General features: G+C 46.4%; 2 protein-coding genes across 5 annotated transcripts in view; one reads left to right on the forward strand and one right to left on the reverse strand.

The window, feature by feature from the left end:
* Positions 1–7,855, reverse strand: part of CCDC32 (coiled-coil domain containing 32) — an 87,918-nt gene extending 80,063 nt beyond the window's left edge. The window contains exon 1 of the mRNA XM_077464892.1: positions 7,721–7,855. The gene's annotated coding sequence lies outside the window, so the exon portion shown is untranslated. The remainder of the gene's footprint in view (positions 1–7,720) is intronic.
* The window catches only part of LOC143943247 (protein-L-isoaspartate(D-aspartate) O-methyltransferase-like), a 325,651-nt gene continuing 318,617 nt past the window's right edge, over positions 7,811–14,844 (forward strand). For 2 of the 4 annotated variants that reach the window (XM_077464889.1, XM_077464891.1), the window contains exon 1: positions 7,811–7,961. In XM_077464889.1, coding sequence (XP_077321015.1) covers positions 7,948–7,961 — 14 coding nt within the window. In that variant the 5' untranslated portion in view covers positions 7,811–7,947. The remainder of the gene's footprint in view (positions 7,962–14,844) is intronic. The other 2 variants (XM_077464885.1, XM_077464886.1) reach the window with 2 other exon arrangements.

Consider the following 14,844-nt stretch of genomic DNA (forward strand, 5'->3'; position numbering starts at 1 on the left):
ACTGCCGTGGATCTAGTAGAGTGGGCAGCAATACCTGAGGGAGGTATTTCTCCTTTTGCTTTATAGGCTTCTGTTATAGCCAACTTAAGCCACCTACCCAGCGTACTTTTAGAAGCTTTCTCCCCCTTGCGTGATCCAGAAAATATCACAAAGAGGGCGTTTGATTTTCTAAATTCTTTAGTAACTTTCAGAAACTGTAAAAGACACCTTCTCACATCCAATGTGTGAAAAAACTTCCTCTCCTGCATTTGCTGGGGTTGCAGAGAATGTAGGTAACACTATTTCCTGTGATCGATGGAAAGTTGAGGATACTTTCGGTAGGAATGCTGGATCCGTCCTCAGTACCACCCTGTCCTGATAAATTCTAAGGAAGGGTTCTGTAATAGCTAGAGCTTGGAGCTCGCTGACTCTCCTGGCCGAGGTGATGGCCACCAAAAAGATTGTTTTTAAAACCACCTTCTGCAAAGAAGCTTCCTGTAAGGGTTCAAACGATGCTCCCGAGAGACCCTGTAAAACTGTAGACAAATCCCAACTGGGAAAGTCTTTAAGGGCTACTGGTCTATTTCGAGCAAGAGCCCTAAAAAATCTAGAAATTAAAGTTTCTTTAGATAAAGTCTTTTCAAAGAAAACTGATAAGGCAGCCACCTGAGTCTTCAGGGTACTGGCTGCGAGACCCTTCTCCATTCCTTCATGGAGAAACTCCAAGACTGACACCGTGCTCTTGACCTTGAGTTCTCTAGAACTGCACCAGGAGTTGAACTTTTTCCAGACCTTCATGTAAATTGCCTGTGTAACTGCCTTCCTACTGGACAGCAGGGTCTTTACTACTTTATCTGAGAGACCTTTAGCTTTTAACAGGTCCTCCTCAGAAACCAGGCGGTTAGCTGCAGGAGTTCCACTTCTGGATGACTTACTGTCCCCTGGGATAACAGATCTTTTCTGAGTGGTAACCTCCATGGGGGCTTCGAGGCTAGGTTTCGAAGACCCGCGAACCAGGGTCTTTTTGGCCAAAAAGGAGTGACTAGTATTAAGTCTGTCCTTTCTTCCCTGAATTTCCTCAGTACTAGTGGAATTAGAGGAAAGGGGGGAAAGGCATAGCACAGCTGGTAATGCCAGGGGTGAGCGAATGCATCCAACCCTATTGCTGCATCTCCTCGGTGAAGAGAAAAGAATCTGTCCACCTTTGAGTTCTGCTGGCTGGCAAAAAGGTCTACCTGAGGAACCCCCCAGGCCTCGGAGATCATCAGGAACACTTCCTGATTCAGACTCCATTCTGCCTCTAGCAATTTGCGCCTGCTTAGGAGGTCCGCAAACAAATTCTGAGAGCCCTTCAGATGCACTGCCGATAGTGAGGCTGTGTTCTGTTCTGCCCAGGCTAACAACAGATTGGCCAGCTCCATCAAGCTCCTGCTTCTGGTTCCCCCTTGCTTCATAATGTAGGTAACCGCTGTTGTGTTGTCTGACAACACCTGAACATGGTGGCTTCTCAAACTCTGCTGAAATGCCACTAAACCCAGAAAGATCGCCTTCAACTCCCTCCAGTTGGATGATCTTTGAGCTTCCTGTTTGGACCAGACCCCCTGAGATGTCTGACCATCCAGATGGGCTCCCCAGCCCCAGGCACTTGCGTCTGTAGTAAGGCGCTTGTCCACAGGAAAGGTCCACACCAGGCCCCTTGAGAGGTTTGCCTGGTCTCTCCACCACCAAAGAGCCCTTTTCGTCTTTGACAAAATTTTTAGCTGTTTTTCCAAAGGATCCTGATGGGACCAGCTTGACAGAACCTCCCTCTGAAGGGGTCTGGAATGGAACCTGGCCCACTGAACAGCCGGGATTGCTGCCGTAAGCAGGCCCAGAACTGCCATAGCCATCCTGACTGAGACTGTCTGGTTGCTCTGTATCCGCTGTACAGCTAGCTGTAACTTTTCCTGTTTTTCCAACGGCAGGAAAACTTTCTGGAGAATCGAATTTAATGTATACCCCAGAAATTTCATTTCCTGTGAGGGGGTCAGGATTGACTTCTCTAGGTTTAGAAGCCATCCCAGGCCCTCGAGGTGAGACTGGGCCCTCTGGAGATTGACTAGGACCTGCTCCCTGGAGTCTGCAAAAAACAAAAGGTCGTCCAGATAAGGAACGACTGGAATCCCCTTCAATTTCAGGGGTTCCAAAGCCTCTGCCATAATCTTCGTAAAGACCCTGGGAGAGGGCGAGAGTCCGAACGGCAGAGCCCTGAATTGGAGGTGCCATACCGAACTCCCTACCTTCAATGCCAGGCGCAGGAACTGCTGCGATGCCTGATGAATTGGTATATGAAGGTAGGCATCCCTTAGGTCCAGGGATGCCATGAAGCATTCTGGGGTCAACAGCTTTGTGATGGAGAAAATTGTATCCATCCTGAAACGTTTGTACCGAATGAACCTGTTCAGGAATTTCAGATTCAGGATTAGACGGTACTTCCCTGAGGGTTTTTTCACCAGAAAAATATGTGAATAAAAACCCCCGCCCTGCTGGTTTACTGGGACTTGAATCAGAACCTCTTGCTGTATCAGCTCCTGTAACAACAGCTTCATTGCAGAGGCCTTCTCCTGATCCCTTGGCAATGTTGTCACATAAAACCTGCTCGGGGGTAGTTCTGAAAACTCCAACCTGTACCCCTGATCGACAACGCTCTTCACGAACAGATTTGGAGACAGCCTGTCCCATTGTTCGCGAAAAGCTGACAGTCTCCCCCCCACTGGGGAGATATTGTCACTTGTTCTTAGGGGACTGCTCTGGGGGAGATCTAAAGAGGACTCCACCCCTGCCTTTGCCCTTCTGTGAACCCCATCTGCTCTTGTGCTCCTGGTCTTTTTTATGGGACTGCTGAAAAGCACGAAAATTCTTTTTAGCAATCTGCTTTTTCTTAACTGGAAAAGCCTTCTTTTTATCGGCTGTTCTATCCAGCACAGACTCTAAATCAGGACCAAAGAGCAAGTCACCCGAGAAGGGAAGACCACACAGCTTGACCTTAGAGGCAGTGTCCCCAGACCATGTTTTCAGCCAAACTGCTCTCCTGGCTGAATTTACAAGAGCCGAAGACCTAGCGGCCAGTTTAACTGATTCTGCTGATGCATCCGCCATGTATTTGACTGCATTCAGGATCAGTGGAAAGGACTCTAAGAGATCCTTGCGGGGTGTCCCCGCCTCAATATGGCTCTTCAGCTTCTCTACCCAACATTCCAGATTCCTGGCCACCACCGTAGCTGCCATTGCTGGTTTTAGACTGACTGACGCAGCATCCCAAGCTTTTTTAAGGATGGAGTCAGCTTTTTTGTCCATTGGGTCTTTAAGGATCCCCATATCTTCAAAGGCTAGATCCGTTCGTCTGGATACCTGCGAGAAAGCTGCATCGACTCTGGGTTTCTTGTTCCAAACCTCTGAGTCCTTATCTTCGAAGGGAAACCTTCTCTTGAGAGCTTTAGAGAAGAAAGGGGCTTTTTCTGGGTCCTTCCACTCCTTTCTCACTGAGTCTGAGAGGACCCTGTGGACAGGAAAAACTCGCCGTTTTGTTTCGTCCAACCCCTGGTACATTTTGTCATGAACTGACAGTTGTACTTTTTCTTCCTGAATTTCTAGAGTAGTGTAGATTGCTTTTAAAATATCATCTACTTCCTCTAGTGATAGCTTGAATTTGGAGCCCCTGCTATCTTCTTCCTCTTCCTCCTCCTCAGAATCCCTGAAGGAGATGAGAGTACTACCCCCTTCGTCTCCAGACTCTTCAGTTTCCACCTGTCTGGATGACGATGCCCTGGGGCTGGGCGGTAAGTTCTGAGGCTCGGTCTGTGCGGGAGGGTTTTGTATCAGGATGGATTTGACTGAACTCAAAGAGTTTGTCAGCTCTTTAACCGAAGAAAACAAATCCTTATATTGTTGAGATGTTTCCTCTTCCACCAATTCTCTGATACAATTTCTGCACATTGCCTTCTGCCATGAATCTCTGAGGGGGGTTTTGCAAGAAGGACATTTTCTCTGACCTGGTCTAGCTTTTCCTAGTGATTTTTCCTGAAACGACATACAGGTTTCACTAAAAGCTCTCAACAACCAGTTGCTTAACACCAAGCCAGTGCAGAGACCCACCACCAAACAGACCTACTAGTGAGACCCCAGAACTAGGCTGCAAAAGGTCAGAGCGAAGTCCACCTCTGACCTGCAGCGACAGGCCCCCAAGAGGGGGGAACAAACAAAGACATACCCACAGTAAAGCAGAGGGTGCCAGTGCACCTTACGTACCTGGGCTGGACCGGTGCTGGGGGCGCCTGTCTCCGCCATAGCTGGCTTGCACTCTTCCATCGTTTGAGTGAGGCAGCTATTTTACAAACAGCTCTCATTTTAAATTTTCCCGGCCGCCGCGTCATCAAGGCCGGGCGGAAGCACACGGTCACCTGACCCGCCCCATGACCCCTGCGTTCCAGGCGCTGAACCATGGCGCCACGCCCCCTCAGAGCGCCCGCGCGTCACCGTGAACGACGCCGTCGCCGCCCGGGACCCGGCGCCGAAAACGGAGCCATGCCGCTGACCTGCAGCGGCCTCCGCCAGCAACAGAGCCCTCCCTGCGCTAACAAGCGGACACCGGGCACCCGACGCCGGCACTCCGAGGGTCCTTACTCCCGTGAGATGGCGGGACCAGGAGCTCCAGGAGTCCTCTCCCCGTGGAGATGCTGCTGGGGGTCAAAGAGAAACAACCTGCAACAAAAGGTAAGCCTTACTCCCCTGCAGAGAGTGTAGCTCTCCCTGGTTCAGGCACATGCTTCCTCCAAGGAGGAAACACAATAACTGAAGCCATGGAGGAGGAGGAGGTGTTTTTAAAGTGGGCATGTGTTTCCTGATTGCAAGGTGGAGCTACACTCTCTCCGGGGTTGTCCTGAAAGGCGATTTGAGAAATAAGGTATTTATTGTTAAAGACAAGTAAAAATGCACTCACAAGGCATTAGGAGGCTAGGCTCAAAACCACTTAGGCCAGGGGCCCGCACAGGTGTCACTGAAGCTGGTGCTCTGGGGGTCTCTCAGGGCTGGAGCAGGATGGATGAGCTGCAAGAACCTACCTGAAGATGATAGGACAATCCTTAAAAAACGCTTCCTCACCCTCAGCACTCCATAAGCATTTCCTCCAAATGGGCAGACTACCACTGACAAACAGATTTCTTCCTCGTGCAGTCTCGGCTCTTTCAGCTCGTCCATCCTGCTCTATCTCTGCGAGATCTCCAGGGCACTGGTTCCAGTGACATTTGTGCGGTCCCCCTGCCCAGCCTCCTGATGGTTTGTGAGTGCATTTTACTTGTCTTTAACAATAAATACCTTGTTTTAATATACGACACTAGCCTTTACGCTAGTCTCTTTTCTGTCTTTCACATGTTCTGGAGCTCCTCCTCTGGCCGCCCAGCAGCATTGGACTTTTTTTTGTGTAGCTCAGCTGTCATTGTATAGTGCCATGGTACCCAGGACCTATACACCATTCGGGTCATTATTGTCCCCTGTGCTAATCCTATGGATAACTGGTTCATTATAACTCCACACTGATCATAATCATCAGCATTATTGCTTGGTTCACTATCCTCCTTATTTTCCTGGATCTCTTTGTTTCCACTTCACTATATTTGGTACTGTGCTCTGAGTGTTTTTTTACTGCTGAAAAAACAAAAAACAGGGGTTATACCTAGAGAAGCACTGAAATTTACCTGGCCAAAACAGAAAAGGGTGTCCATAATGGCGCCGAAAATGCATGCGATTTTATCGCCATTTTACTGTGCTTAGGGTGTGTTTTTCCTAGGTCATGTGACTCAAAAATTGCATCAAAAACGTAACACGGGTGCGTTATTTATGTATTCTTGCTGCGTTTTCAATGGGGAGGTGCGTTTTTTTAACTGACCAAAAATGCAGTAAGCAAGGTTTTTACCGCCACAATGGATGCACAAAGGACCAGTGTGAAGACATGCATAGAATTTAAAGGGATGCATTTTATTTTATTTATTTATTTTTTTAAGTTTTTCTGTGCCGATAATACATTTATATGCATCCTGCATTTTCAGTACCAAAATTTCCATTCGGTGCACCTCTAGTTATAACCCTCCATTATTCTATCCAAAGATGAAAAAAGTTTTACCTTTTACTTATAATTTAATGGATCCCTTTACGACACAGGCAAAAGTCATAATTACTGTTTGTAAACAACACCATGAGTCACAGTGAAATGTAAGTGTCTGCAAATGTACTTTAAAATACTTACCTGCATTGTATATATTACCTTCTTCCATGTAATATACTCACTGAACCCGCATTGTATATATTACCTTCTTCCATGTAATATACTCGCTGATCCCGCATTGTATATATTACCTTCTTCCATGTAATATACTCACTGATCCCGCATTGTATATATTACCTTCTTCCATGTAATATACTCACTGATCCCGCATTGTATATATTACCTTCTTCCATGTAATATACTCGCTGATCCCGCATTGTATATATTACCTTCTTCCATGTAATATACTCGCTGATCCCGCATTGTATATATTACCTTCTTCCATGTAATATACTCGCTGATCCCGCATTGTATATATTACCTTCTTCCATGTAATATACTCACTGATCCCGCATTGTATATATTACCTTCTTCCATGTAATATACTCGCTGATCCCGCATTGTATATATTACCTTCTTCCATGTAATATACTCGCTGATCCCGCATTGTATATATTACCTTCTTCCATGTAATATACTCACTGATCCCGCATTGTATATATTACCTTCTCTCATGTAATATACTCACTGATCCCGCATTGTATATATTACCTTCTTCCATGTAATATACTCGCTGAACCCGCATTGTATATATTACCTTCTTCCATGTAATATACTCGCTGATCCCGCATTGTATATATTACCTTCTTCCATGTAATATACTCGCTGATCCCGCATTGTATATATTACCTTCTTCCATGTAATATACTCACTGATCCCGCATTGTATATATTACCTTCTTCCATGTAATATACTCGCTGATCCCGCATTGTATATATTACCTTCTTCCATGTAATATACTCACTGATCCCGCATTGTATATATTACCTTCTTCCATGTAATATACTCACTGATCCCGCATTGTATATATTACCTTCTTCCATGTAATATACTCGCTGATCCCGCATTGTATACATTACCTTCTATCATGTAATATACTCACTGATCCCGCATTGTATATATTACCTTCTCTCATGTAATATACTCGCTGATCCCGCATTGTATATATAACCTTCTATCATGTAATATACTCATTGAACCTGCATTGTATATATTACCTTCTTCCATGTAATATACTCACTGATCCCGCATTGTATATATTACCTTCTCTCATGTAATATACTCGCTGATCCCGCATTGTATATATATATATATATATATATAACCTTCTATCATGTAATATACTCATTGAACCTGCATTGTATATATTACCTTCTTCCATGTAACGTACTCACTAATCCTGCATTGTATATATTACTTACCATGTACTATACTCACTGAACCTGCATTGTATACATTACCTTCCATGTAATATACTCACTAATCCTGCATTGTATATATTACTTTCCATGTACTATCCTCACTGATCCTACATTGCCGTTTATACCTTCCAGCTGAGCTCTGTACTTACAACACAAGCAGCACCACACACACCAAACTCACCTCTTTTCCCTTGCTGTGGCTACTACACTTCCGCCCTTCTATGGGCGTGTCCAATCTGTGCCTAAAGCCCACACTACGCTGAGCACTAATAGGTTCCTTTTCGTGACAGTCACCGCAGCACAGGCCAATTATGCCTTTAGAAGCTGAGAGGGGCCGTGCTCAAAACGTTTGTCATAGCAACTTGCTTACTGCGCTGCTCACTTGATATACGGCTGTCGCGAAGACCAATGTGGGTGTGCAGGTGAGTGTCAGATGGAGAGAGATCGTAGGCCGGAACTGAGGAGGTCGTGTGTACATGGACCACATACAAGTGTGATAATAAAGGATGAAGGTTATTTCATGGCTACTGACAGAATTACTTGGGGTGGGGGGCAAAGTGTTAGAAGTGGAGTATATCATTTGGGCGCCAAATTGGAGTTATTAAATAGCAAGCCATCAGGTTTTCCCTTTCATGTGAGAAGAATACACTGGCCTCATACATGATGTCTGTTACTCGTATTGTTTTTGTCTTGTCTTGAAAGCTGAAGTTTAGTCTTCGGTGGGGGGTGTGTCACCAAACACCTGAGTTCTGGTTATCCCATGGCCTGCAGGCAAACCCCTTTCCTTCATGCATCCAGGTACTGCCCAGAGAGGTGATCTTCTGGTGCTGCAGGGGTTAACAGGTGGCTGTGAAGGAGATGTGCCCCTCACCCACACCTTGCTGCCTCCACCATTCGCAGAGCTTTTATCGTCCTACACCACATTCTGTGAATTAATGACAGCATCTCCCTTGCCCATTCACAGAACTGATTACCACAATGCAATGAATTTTGTGAATGGAGGCGTGGATCAATGACAGAATCTGCCCTGCCCATTCACATCACTCAGGCTAACATTACCCCACAATGCAGTGCATTCTGTGATTGGAGGAGTAGCAGTTGAATGACAAGATCTCCCCTGCCCCCATTCACAGTACTTAGTCTATCATTGTGCCACAATGCATTGTGAATATTTGGGGGGATTTCTGTCAGTCATCTATCCCTCTTCCATTCACAGAACATGTTGTATTGTGGGCCAATGGTAGTCTGAGTTCTGTGATTGGGCTGGGGAGATCCCCCCATTCAGCTTCTCCTCCTCCGTTCACAGAACACATTTTGTTGGACAATGATAGTCTGAGTTTTGTGAATGACAAGTAGAAGAAGTCCTTCACAGTGAATGCTGTTAACCCCTGCAGTCTGGAAGATTCAGGTAGTATGCAGCAGCATGAAGGAAGGATATTTACAAGAAGCAGCAGCCTGCAGGACATGGGTCACTCACCATTACGGGGCAAATGTCTTTGGTGATACACCTCCCCCCCCCCCCCTCATCACAGACTCCCTTCATTACAGATCTACCCCCCCCCCCTTTCCCATCACAGAACATTCCATCACGGACCATCCTATCACAGATTACCCCCCCCCCCCCCCCCCAATTACAGACTTCCTTCTTCACAGACCATCCCAATCAGACTCCCCTCATCACAGACCATTCAATCACAGATTCCCCCCCCCCCCCATCACAGACTCCCCTCATTACAGATGTCTACCCCCCCCACTACAGACTCCCTTTATCACAGAACATTCCAACACAGATCTACCCCCCCGTCACAGACTCCTCTCATCACAGAGCTTCCCATCACAGACTCCCCTCATTACAGCACAGACCCCTCCCCATTACAGACTTCCTTCATCACAGACCCCTCTCCATCATAGACTCGACTAATCACAGGCCATCCCATTACAGACCCCCCTCCCAATCGTAGACCATCCTATCACAGAGCTTCCCCATCTCAGACTCTCCTCATAACAGATCTACCTCCCCACCTTCATCAAAGACCATCTCATCACAGATTGCCCCTCCGAATCACAGACTCCCCTCATTACAGATCTCCCCCCCCCATCACAGATCTCCTTTAATCACATCACAGACTCGCCTCATCACAGAGCCCCCATCACAGACTTCCCTCCTCATTACAGATCTACTTCCCCCCCACCAGTTGGTGGCCCCCTCCCCCTGTGTTTTTTGTAGTAGCACTTAGCATATAGCCTAGTATATGGCACCCCTGCCCCCCTCCCCCGTCTCCTATCTGGCTCCGAGGATGTGGCCCACCTTGCGGGGTGGTGGCCATGCTCACTATCTTGTCAGGGAGTGAGGATGACTGCAGTAGGATGTGAAAAATCCCTGGTTATCCCACTTATTACATCTGTGCAGGAACCTTTTCAGTTGTGGATGCAGCGGTGGCTGCAGCGGGGAGGTGATACCTTATAAGCCGTCTTGCGTGGCGAAAGCGCTCCCTTTTCCCTCTTATCTTGACAATATTGTCCTTGAAGACTGGGCGGGTCTAGAGTTCATTTGTGTTTAAAAAAAAAAAAAAAAACGCTTGCTGTGAAGTACACATTTGGGAATTCCCCTGCCTTGCATTGCCGGACTAATGGTCTAGGCACTGCAGTATGTCAGCTACATTTCTTGGCCGTAGTTCCCCTGGTTGCTGAGCTTCTATGGTTTCCTCAGTGGTGCTTAGACAGGTATTTAGCGGGCTACCCTGGATGTCAATACTTTCAATGGACGTCTACTACCGAACCGCTTGCTGTTCTCCATGGGGGGGAAGTGCAAGCTCCATTGCTGCAGAGTGTAGTTGTCATGGTTCCCATGTCAGGAACAGTTTTAAGGCCCTGACCTGCCTTGTGTGGATACAGAAGGTCAGGATGGAGTCCGTTAGCACTGCGGTAGCACCCCTTCATCATGTGGACCTTCTGGTTTCTATCAACATCACAAATGCTTGTTTACGCATTCCGTTATGTGCCCAACTCCAGCACTTCCTCCGTTTTACTCTGGGTGTGATCAGCGCATAGTTTGGCCACCACTCCTCGGGTATTCGCGAGGTGTTTGCTCCGAATGGGGTGTGGTTGCATCTGTGGAGGTTTGTGGTCCTGGCTGCCTAGATGATCTTCTCTGCCACTCCTCCGGCTACCCCGAGGGGCAATGTAGTTTCTATACAGACCTTGACTGATTTCAGTAGGCATCTATACTATCTGAAGTCTGCTTGGGCCCTTCCAGAACGTTTTTGTATTATTTAAGCCCGAACATGTCTGGCAGGTAGGCCCTCTGCGGACCTGCGTGTGGGTGTTGGGTCTGAGAGTTTCTACCCTTTTTTTTTTTTTTTTTTTTTTTTTTTTTGAGACGGTTCCATACAAGCTCCCTTCGGGAAGATCCTGGCATGAGACAAAAGACAGAGGTCTCGGAAAACAATCGGATTCGACTGAGTTAGGAAACCAGGGTTCCCTGGTCTGGTGGCTTGCTCTCTGGTTCTTCGGCTGGATAAATCCTTTCTCCCCCTTTATTAAGCAAGGTGATCACCAATGCCAGTCGGTCTGAGTAGGATGTCCTGGGACTGAGCTCTGCTCAGGGTCATTGTACGCTGGTGGAATCTGGACTATCAGTTAATATCCTGGAACGTCAAGAGATCAGGCTAAGTCTGGATCATGGATGGATCGACTTCGGGGGATCCCGGTACGGTTCTAGTTAGACAAGGTAACCAAGTAGGCTGCGGTGGCCCTGGCTGTTGCTAGTATTCCCCGGTGGGCAGAACATTTAGTCCAGTCCTTTTCCGATTTATGCATTCCAGGAGTGGAATGCTGACAGGCCGATACCTCAGTTGGCAAGGGTTGGCCCACACATGGGCCCTTCTCCGGGCTGTGTTTCTTTGGGTTTGTTCCACTGGGACACTCATGAGGTAGTTCTCTTGGTGTTCTGGTAAGATAATGGGTTGCTCTGGTGGCCCATGGGGCCAGTGACCTTTGCCTATGCCTTTTCTCCTCTCCAGCTTCTGTTGTGGCTTTTAAGCAGGATCGTGGCTGCAGGGATTCCGGTTATTCTGTTATCCCGGATGGGTCCAGTTGGTCTGGGTATGCCGTCTGGGTGCTCCTGGTCGCCGGCGTTTCTTGTCGACTGCCTCTCAGGAAGGATCTATGGTCCCAGGGCCATTCTTCCATCCTGCCTTAGAGTCACTGGTTTTAACGGCCTGGCTGTGTTGAGCCAGGTGCGGCAGTTCCGACACTGTTGATGGCTAGGGAGTCCATCTTTTAGGAGGTTTTAACCTCCGGGTGTGGAGAGCGCATATATCCTGGTGTGAATCACTGGTCATTTATCCTTGTTCTTTCTATGTGGCTGCAATTCCGCCCCCCCATTTACGGGGGTTTAGCAGGAATGCGCCTCGACTACCATCGAGGGCCAGGTGCCAGCCTGGGTTGGTCGTCTTCAGCATCCCCTGGTCTCGCGCTCCCTGGTGCGTACCTTTTTTTTATTCAAGGGGTTAGATGTCTGTTTTTCACCGGAATGTTTTTTTTTTTTTCCTACCACCATGAGATCTGAACATGGTGTTTTCGGTTCTCCAGGAGTCTATCTCTCTATCTCTATTTGGGAGATTCCACTGCTTACTCTGTCTCGGAAGGTGGCCTTGGTAGCTCTCACCTCTGCTCGCAGGGTGTCAAAGGGTGGCATTGTCTTCTTGTTCACCTTAGGCAGGTTTAGGTTTAGGCAGTGCTTCGCCCTTCTCTATAGTTCCATCCCTGGGTTTCCATTTGAACAAGGACATTGCGTTTCCTTTCTTGTGTCCCTGGCAACACATCCCAAGGAATTTGCCTTATCTGCCCGGGATGTGATTTGGGGGATTCGGTTGTATTTGCCAGCCACTGGGTCTTTTTGGAGGTCAGGCTCTCTGTACTTACGGACAGGAAAAGAAAGGGGCTGTCTGCTTCTTCTGCGACCTTCTTCTTGATGGATCAGACACATGATGACTCTGAGCTATTCTGTCAGGAATCAGGTTCCTGCTTTCCCTGTTACAGCGCATTATTCTCGGGTGCCTAGTGCGTCTTGGGCCTTCAGTCTTCAGGCCCTCTTGAAGGTGTATCGTACAGGTTGGGTTACCTGGTTGGCTTTTGTGTTAGCCTTGGGATTTTTCGCTGTCCCACCCCTCATGTTCAGCACTGCTTTGGGACATCCCTACCGTTCTGAATAAAGAAGGCTGTATCTGTCAATGAACGAATGAGTAAATAGGATTTTTTACTTACCGTAAAATCAGTTTCTCTGAGTTCATTGACAGACACAGCACCCACCCCTCTATGGAGATGGATGATACTTCTATTAATTACTGCTTGCTACTAAACTGAATACCTAGAGCAGGTTGGGGGTTATATGCTGACGGAGGACAGCCCATGGGCGTAGCCAGGGGTAGTTTTTTTTTTTTTTTTTTTTTTTTTTTTTTTTTGTTCTGCCTAGTCTTATTCCTGCGGAGATGATATAACCCTACCGTTCTGAACAAAGAAGGCTGTGTCTGTCAATGAACTCAGAGAAACAGATTTAACGGTAAGTAAAAAATCCTCTTAATTTTTTTTTTATATATAATTGTATTGTATTTGACTTTTTAGTTAATATCCTGAATTTTATTTTTGCCCATTATCGTCACCTTTTCGGCTGATAGGCTGCTTTCACACTGATAAGAAAAATAGGAAAAGATTCCCAAAGTACTCTTCAAAAAGGAAAAACCGGTATAATTAACTAAATATCTTTATTGATTTTCTACTTGTATAGTTCATTAATATATAAATACACCCAGTTTGACACATATAGAATAAAAATTTAGACAATTAAGTCTTAATTGAACAAGGTGGCCACCTCTCCCAGTCATACAACACTCTCAGACACCATAGACAGAGAGATCTCCCACACAACCAATTTCACCGATATTCGTCGCTTGAACGAATTTCCTTTCAAAAATTTCCTGTTCAGGTAGTGTGTATATATAAGAAGAAAGTTCAAGCGGTTGAATGAAAAGCATATAAATGGTTGAAAGTACAAAGTCAATCTCTATGCTCCGCTTCAAAGTAAAGTGCATGTGCATTTAATTACAATGTTGCCAGTTGTATCTAAGCAGAGGCCACAAGCTGATGTATCATAAGGAAGGATAAGATAAGGAAACAAACCGATGTAGATTAAACTGAATATAGCTACCCCTTCCAATGCGTAGGGGTAAGATACAGCTCACCGTTTCAGACATCTTGATACATTCCTCCAGTGTGATCTTCAAACAACGTGTCATGTAAAGATATTTTTTATTTAGGCATCGCTCAGTCAAGCTGCTTGTTGCATCTGTTGCCTAATTATTTTTAATACCCCCCAGTCAAAATCAGCACTTCTTGTTTATTTTACAACATCCTGAATTTCTGGTTTCGGCATCAAAATTTCCATGCGGTGTACCTCAAAGGCCCCTTTCACACTGGGGCGGGAGCGGCGTCGGCGGTAAAATGGTGCAATTTTTTAGCGCCGGTATTCGGCTGATATCGGGGTGGTTTTACCCCCTGCTAGTGGCTGAGAAAGGGCTGGAATGGTGAAGGAGCGGTGTATACACCGCTCCTTCACCGCACCAAAGATGCTGCTAGCAGGACTTTTTTTTACCATCCTGGCAGCACACCACTCCAGTATGAAAGCCTCGGGCTTTCACACTGGAGACACAGCCGCAGCTCTTTCAGGGCCCTTTGCAGGTGCTATTTCTAGCTCACTAGCGCCTGCAAAGTGCCCCAGTGTGAAAGGGGTCTTATACGTATTCCTGATATGTACTTGCTGTTTTCTTTGTATTGCTTCCTTTGTGTGAAATACCTGTTGATCATGCCAGCCCCCCTGCTTTCCTATTTCATACTGACCAAGCTAGACATGGAAACACATCCTTTCCAGACACACCATAGTCAGTTCTCTAGCTGTGCTGTGAAAAAATTAGCCTGCTCTACTCCAATTATCTGACTTGTCCTGACACCCCTCACCTCCTGCACAGCCATTCACTGGGAAGACCAGTGTGCTGCTGTTTGTCCTCCCCCCAACTCTCTATGCAGCTGAGGACATGTAATCCCTTATAAAAAAGGTAGTCAATAAATATATAATATACATTTTTTATATGTAACCCCAAATGTTTTTGTTTTTACATTTTTCATTTCTTTTCTGAATTTGTTTTATAAGGTTAAGGGTTCACATATAAAAAACATTCTAGGTCAGAAGAACCCCGTCGGTTCCCTTCATTACACCAGGAGGAATACAGATTGAAAATGATATAACAT

This window comes from Lithobates pipiens, unplaced genomic scaffold, assembly GCF_037356315.1.
Source record: "Lithobates pipiens isolate NorthernLeopardFrog02 unplaced genomic scaffold, aLitPip1_a1.2 Scaffold_30, whole genome shotgun sequence".
In the NCBI taxonomy this organism is placed as follows: Eukaryota; Metazoa; Chordata; class Amphibia; order Anura; family Ranidae; genus Lithobates; species Lithobates pipiens.